Genomic DNA, 6,812 nt, shown 5'->3' on the forward strand with positions numbered 1-6,812 from the left:
CGAGACGACACACGCATGACGGATAGTGTGTACGATGTGGATGTGAGGTCGGCGCATGCCCGTCGCGCCACGCTCCGCCACGCCCCGCCACGCCCCGCCACGCCCCGCCACGCCCCGCCACGCGCCGCCACGCCCCGCCAAGCCTAGCTATTCTCTACAGTTGCGCCGCAATGTACCGCCCGGAGGTCCTCCGCGGCTAGAGGCGGTTATGTGCCGTTACGAGGACGCGGGGGCGTGAGGAGCGCGGCTGGGCGGGGCGGGGGCGTGCAAAGCGCAAGCGACTCCTAATGAAGGTGCGATGGAGCGGCGTCGGCGGCCGGCGGCGACTGTGATGCCTTATGCCCGCCGGAGCCCCCGGGGGCTGGAGGGGCGGGGCGGGGCGAGGCCTGCTCTGCTCTCTGGCCGCGCGTACGGGCGGCGGCCCTTTTGCTCGAGTTGCGTCACGACGAGGGGTTCCTGGATGCCGCCGCCGCCGCCCCCGGGGATAGGACCGGCCCGGCCCGGCCGTGCGGGGCGGCTCTGCTGCTGCTGCTGTAAAACCACTGCGAGGTGTCCCAGTCCAAGTCTGCCCGCAGCAGCGCCGGGCCGGCCGGGGCTGACGTACGGCGGTCAGAGCAGCAGAGCAGAGCTGGACCGTGCGGCCCCCGGACCTTACGTAATAACGGGAACAGCTTCCCCGCCGCCGCGCCCCGCCACGCCACGCGACGGAATAAGGCGTGCGGTGTATAAGTATAAATAAAGTATAGAGCGGCTCAACCGCAGCCCCCCCCCCCCTTTCCGCCCCGCCCCTGGTCCCGATGCGGTAAGGAAGCGCGATCGAGTGCAATGAGTGTGAGGGCGTGCGGGAGGAGAAAGGGGGGGGGGGGGTAATCTGGATCTCATGGACCTCGCAATAACCGAGCTGATGGTAATGATGTCGGTGATGATTGCTCCCCGTGGGCCAGCCTATTCGTCCAGACGTAAGAGAAAGGCAAAAAAAATGATAAAGAAAACAACCCGCCGGAGCTTGTTGTTGTAGCATTAAACTGAGCAAAAAAAATGGGAACGGGTGTCGTCGCCGCCATCTCGATTCGCCAGTCTCCCCGTGGGTCTTAAATCACGTCCAGCAAACTGTCTCAGTCGGGCTCCGTTCGCTCTACGCAATCCACGCGCGACGCTCCGCCCCCGCCACGCCACGCCCCGCCCCGCCGCGGCCGCGCTATCCGTCTATCTGTCCGCCCCGCAGCAATCTGATGGGACGACAGAGAATGAGAAAGCAATGGGGAACGGCGACGGGGAAGAGAACGGGGTAGCAGCCGCAGGACAGGCAGGGAACAGATTGAAATTAGAGTAAGTTTCTTTTCGGGGAAAATAAGAGTAAACTACCGACTAAAAAGGAGAAAATAACTTAAAATGCCTGCTTAAACGTATTACAGGGAAACTGGCGCCGTCCAGGAGGAGGGAGAGGGGGGGGGGTAGAGGGAGTGTAAGAGTGTAACCCGGCAAATAATAACGCGGCCCCTTCCTGCTCAATTACAAGTTGCGTGCGAGACGGTTGCCGGTAAGAGTTTGCAAACGAAAGCAGCGCAAATAACTCCACTGCTGCTGCTGCGGACGGCTGTAATAATTGCAATCAGGTGGCGGTTGTTGTCTCGATTGTGTTAGTAATTGCTGCCGTGCGATCAACTTACTTCCGGCCGGTCGCGGAGCCACCGCACCGCACCGCTCTGCACACTCACACTCCAGCGAGCCCCAGCGAAAGGGAAAGCCAAGAAAGAAGAGGTATAGTGGTGGCGGGGCGGGGCGGGGCGTGGCGCCGTAAATGGGCCGTGTGCATGCTAAAACCGCGTCGGGACATGCCGGACCGGAGACACTGGGATTGGGAGGGGGCTTCGCGGGCCTGCACCGCGGCCGCTGGCAAGGACGGGGGCTCCCGCCGCCTACCTCCCACTCACGGGGCTGGCTCGCGCTCTCGCTCAATCCCTCTCTCTTTGTCTCTCTCTTTCCCACCGGAAGGGACGGGAGCTCCGTGCTGCTCTTATGGTCCCGCTCGTCCGGCGCCCGGAGGGCCGGAGACGGCCGGAGGCCTATCAGCCGCGACGGAGTAGATGGAGCAGCCCGGAGCCCCGGAACACATGGCGCTGCCGTCCCCCGGAGCTGACTTGAGCCACTGTCTCACGCACCTCATGTCAGCCTCGGCGCGGGCTGGGCTGGGATGGGCATTCCAGTTCAAAAATGCACCACCTGTTCATTCGTGAACTTTTTCTTATAGCAATAAATCTATGGTTTCCAGTGAATGTAGGCCCATATATACCAAGCGGCTGACTAACCCCACGCACTTTTGTATAGTACTGTACCGCATACAGGAATCCGGGCTGCTTTGCCTATCCGATCGGGGCCGTAAGGCACAATGCGGTCAGCGGGGTTAATAAGCCCCCCGGTATTTTTTAAATTTCTTTTGTTTTCTGAGAATTTACATCTAGAGTAGCCTTTCCCGCGTGGCCCAGCCTTCTTCCCGCTCTCCATGCTCGTCCCGCCCTGCACCACAGGACAGGTGTGGCGCCCCGGCCGCCCCGCCCCGCACGGGGAGAGGACTTGCATTATGGAGTGTTGGATAGCTTTACCTCCGGCAGACCGCATTCCCGCACGGCGCTCGCGGTGGGGTGGGACCCGCGGCGGGACCTGCGGTAATGTGCGGTCCGGACCGAGCACTTAGAGCGCGGGTCGGGTGGGTCATTCGGCCACCACAGCGAATAAAACCGACGATGAATCACAATTTCCGCGCGGACGTTTCCGTGTTTTCTTGACCATGTGTGATTTACGCTTTACATGCCGCGCTGACAAAAGTGTTAACCCCCCTCTTTTAGATCACTTCTAGTGACGTAACGACATTATTGTCGTGTGTGGGCGAAAACAGTGATTTTTTTAGTTTAAAACCTACGTGCTAGTGAAATCAAGAAAAAGCTCCCTATATTAATCTAAGTCAGGTCGTTGCGGTTCTTTTAACGTATAATACGTTTATAGTTGAGGTGTCGAACTAGAGGTCAATTGGTGTGCATACTGCACACGTTACATATTTCTCAAGCAATTAGTTAAGTTACGCTTAACTTTTGCAACAGTACGAAGTGCGCAATTCAGTTAAACACAATGTAATGCTCCACACCCACACCTAGATATGGAGTGGAATATTTTCAAATTTTTTGTTTAACTAGTGAAGGCATAATGTATGCCACGATATACTTATTTAAGTAAAATTGGGTGAAAATGGGATGAAAAGGGACATTAGTTACGGGTTGGAGACGCGGTTCTTAACCGGCGCGCGCCTGGCGCCTGTCACGACGCCCGCCCGCCACCCAGCAGTGTTCCGCGGGTCTGCCTATTCGACTCGCCCGTAAGGCGCTTAGGGCACGATGTGAATCAGTGGGACAGAGAACCGCCATCCGGTGACCTGATACGTTATGGGCACACTACTGCTTTTTTTTGGAAGGGATTTAAAATTAATACTGATTAAATACTCACGAATGGCGTCACTCCCCGTGCATACTGGATATTTTCTTCCCTTTTTAGGTTTTTGGGGACCAACCCGGAAAGAAACTTTTCTATGTATTTAATACGGTGTTCCGATGTCACATTTTCCCAAAGAAAAGAAAAACGCACTGCTCAACTGACCACTCCACATGATTTTCTAGGCTACAGATCACAACAGATCAATCTACCATAGTTGCTCTGGAGGACCGAAACCAGTTCGTTCTTCTCCCTTAACCGGAACTGATTTGTAGAATGGCCTACGCGCTCGCGCTCGGTTGCTCTGACAGTTCCACTAAATACCTCGGTGCTGCGCCAAGGACTCACCTGGATGTGGTTGGGGTGCGGGGCGAGCTGGAAGGCCGCCACGTTGCCGTTGGGCATGATGAGGTACATGATGTGGGTGGGCACCACCCCCTGGGCGGCGTGGCCGCCCGCAGCCGCGGCCTGGTAGAGCAGCTGCTGCTGCTGCAGCTGCTGGTGGTGCTGTTGCTGGGCGAGCTGCTGATGGTGGTGGTGGTGGGGGTGGTGCTGGGGCGCCTGCTCGTACCGGAAGTGGTGCTGGGGCTGTTGGGGTTGGTAGTACACCTGCTCTTGCTCCTGCTGCTGCGGCTGATGCTGCTGCTGCTGGGGCTGCTGGTACGAGGGGTGTGGCTCGACGCGCTGCGTCTTGCCCAGCTCCGTCTGCAGGTTGTCGCGTTCGATGTCCTCCAGCTTGATCTGCTTCTCCCGGACGGACCGCAGCGCGGTGGCCCCCTGCAGCAGCAGCAACAGCGCCATCACGGCGTAGAGGATCGCCAGCGACCCCACCATCCTGGTCCACGACTGCGAACAAGTACAAGGAGGGTCGACGGTGAGGTAGGCGTCCCCGAGCAAGCGCGCTGGTCCATGGTACCGGACACCAGGCTCACCATTTCTGCAGGTTAGTGTTGGGCACGCGGTCGGGGAGCGGTTCAGGCGAGGACTACGCCGAGAACGGCCGGCGCAGCCCCGCTATATAGACGCACGGGATTGGAGGCGGAGGCTCGCCGGCGGCCGCGCGCCCGCCCGCCCGGGCGCACCGGCGAGGGACGGGGGTGAGGCAGGCCAGTAGCCGTCGGCGGCCGCCCCGCCCCCCTCCACTATCAGCACCCCGCCTGGTCCTACCTCACCCTCCTCTCCCCTTTTATGTGCCTTTGTAGTTCATTTTAGGGCTTTAGTGTGTGTAACTCTGGTAGCGCTCCTGCACAATGCGACTCAGTGCCCAAACACCTCTCATAACACCCAACCCAATCAGGCGAAGAGCACCGAGGACAAAGACCGGTGGCTGGGGCGGAGAGGGGTGTCACCCGTTTAGAGCATCCATAAATACCTCATAACACCTAATCGGGCGAAGAGCAGCACCACCCACAGATGAAAAAGATCGGTGCGGTGGAGGGGTAGTGACCGTCAACCGTTCACCTCCGGCGGCGCTCTAGGGCGCCACCGCAGGATCGATACAGCTCACTCAAATCTACACAAGGTACTTACATATAGAAAAATATTGAATTAGAAACATTCACTCGTTGAGAGGAATTTATTTCTGGTGTCTTATAACCACAAAACTAAAACTTTGCGCTGGGAAAAAACGTGGTTAAAAAGTGGTCACATATCCTCAAACGGATCCTTATCAGCAGTTGAACTGATTCTTAATTTGGATTTTACGCCCAGATTATTTTTGACATTTATTTTTCTTCTGATTTTTTTCTGTATCAGTTAAACATGGAGCAAAAAATGCCAGGCTGAATCAAGAGCGCCTGTCTTACACGACAGGTAGGCAACCCGACACCACGGCGCTCCGAAATGTCACCCGACCTCGCCAATTCACTCCCGGCCAGGCCGCTTCGTCTCCTGCTCCGTGTCTACCTATCCACCATCCCTCTCACTCTCCCTCGCTCCCCGCCGCCCTTCTTTTCCAGTCTCCTGCAATAACATCCAGCATTCTTGACGGCCGCCCCACCGCGCCGCGCGCCCCGCCCCGCCCCGTCCCGCGCTGCCACACCGCGGACCGCGGGGGCATTTGTCAGACGCCTCTCTACTAGGCCTTGCCTGCGGCTGCTGCCCGGCCGTATATCCAGAGGCCCAGCCAGGAGGAGGAAAAGGAGAGGGTTCAGCGGCAAACACGGTAGGCGGCCGAAGTGGCCGGAGCCATCACCACCACCACCACCACCACCACCAGCACCATGTCCTGGCCGGTCCTGGTCTGGACGGTGACGGGTCGGCGGCGTCACACACCGGGCCAAGCCGGCCGGGACCAGCGGGGATACCGGGCACTTGACTGCATCCAGATACAGGCGTGCGCTGAATCCCTGACTCCTCCGGGAGAGGGGGGCCGGGGGGGGGCGCCCCTCGCGGCCTTACGCACGGCAGATGATGGCCTCGGTACGCCCCGCCGCGCCCCGCCACTACCGCGGACACGCGCTTATGCCGGCACTCTCTAACTCTCGCGAGGAGTTTGGAGTGCAGTCCGCCGCCGCCTAGCCGATCCCGCCGGAGCGCTGGTCGCCGCGGGTCCGACCGGAAGTAGCTGATGTTGGGCTGGGCCCCGTGCCGCCGCCGCCGCCGCTGGGAGTCCGTGCCCGTGCCGTGCAGCTCGCCGAGGAGGCCGGCGCTGCAGCACGGGGACCTCGAGGCCCGCGGGGTCGCGTGGGGCGGCGTGCAAGGTGGTGCAGGTGGGCGCCGGGGCGGAACCTGACCTCACAATCAGAGACCAACAGAGCAGATTACTTTCATTTCCAACGATGGAGAGGGTCCTCGGGGGGCGGCCGACGGCGGCCAGGGGATAGAGGCGCCGTACATTTGTTCGGCCGCCGGTCGACGCGAGTTTCTAAGAACAAACGTGTGCTGCTACATAACATGGCACTGCCCGTCGATTACTTCTCCCTCCGACGGAATGCTTCTGGGCCGCGGAAGAAACGCTAACGTGACACCCCCTCCACCGCTTCCCGCACACCCATCACAAGAAAACGAGAGCGTCGTCGTGGTCTTCTTGGGCGATCGCCCTTAAGCCGAGTTCGAGTGCGGCCTGAGCTGGAGTGGGTAGCGTGCATCGGGCGTTGCGCAGCCCGGCCGTCACGACACGGCGCGCGCTGCCCAGCCCAGCGGTCCAGCAGCAGAGGCAGCATCAGCAGCGTTAGCACAGCGTCAGCCTCAGCGGCGCCGACAAACGAGATTATTACGCCTTTCGTACCCCGGCGTACGGACGGCCCGGGGGTCCAGTAGTGAAAGGGTTAGCAGAGCAGCGCGTCCTAATGGCTCGCCTCGCCTTCCTCTGCCTCGCGGTCCTGTGC

General features: G+C 59.8%; 1 protein-coding gene across 3 annotated transcripts in view; it reads right to left on the reverse strand.

Moving 5' to 3' along the window:
- The window catches only part of LOC113217483 (putative cyclin-dependent serine/threonine-protein kinase DDB_G0272797/DDB_G0274007), a 22,755-nt gene extending 18,249 nt beyond the window's left edge, over positions 1 to 4,506 (reverse strand). For all 3 annotated transcript variants that reach the window (XM_026437396.1, XM_026437397.1, XM_026437395.1), the window contains exons 1-2: positions 4,416 to 4,506; positions 3,832 to 4,329 (exon numbers count right to left, since the gene is read on the reverse strand). In XM_026437396.1, coding sequence (XP_026293181.1) covers positions 3,832 to 4,329; positions 4,416 to 4,418 — 501 coding nt within the window. In that variant the 5' untranslated portion in view covers positions 4,419 to 4,506. The remainder of the gene's footprint in view (positions 1 to 3,831; positions 4,330 to 4,415) is intronic.
- Between the last annotated feature and the right edge of the window lie 2,306 nt (positions 4,507 to 6,812).

The sequence above is a fragment of the Frankliniella occidentalis genome, unplaced genomic scaffold (assembly GCF_000697945.3).
Source record: "Frankliniella occidentalis isolate FOCC.00 unplaced genomic scaffold, Focc_3.1 Scaffold71, whole genome shotgun sequence".
NCBI classification, from domain to species: Eukaryota; Metazoa; Arthropoda; class Insecta; order Thysanoptera; family Thripidae; genus Frankliniella; species Frankliniella occidentalis.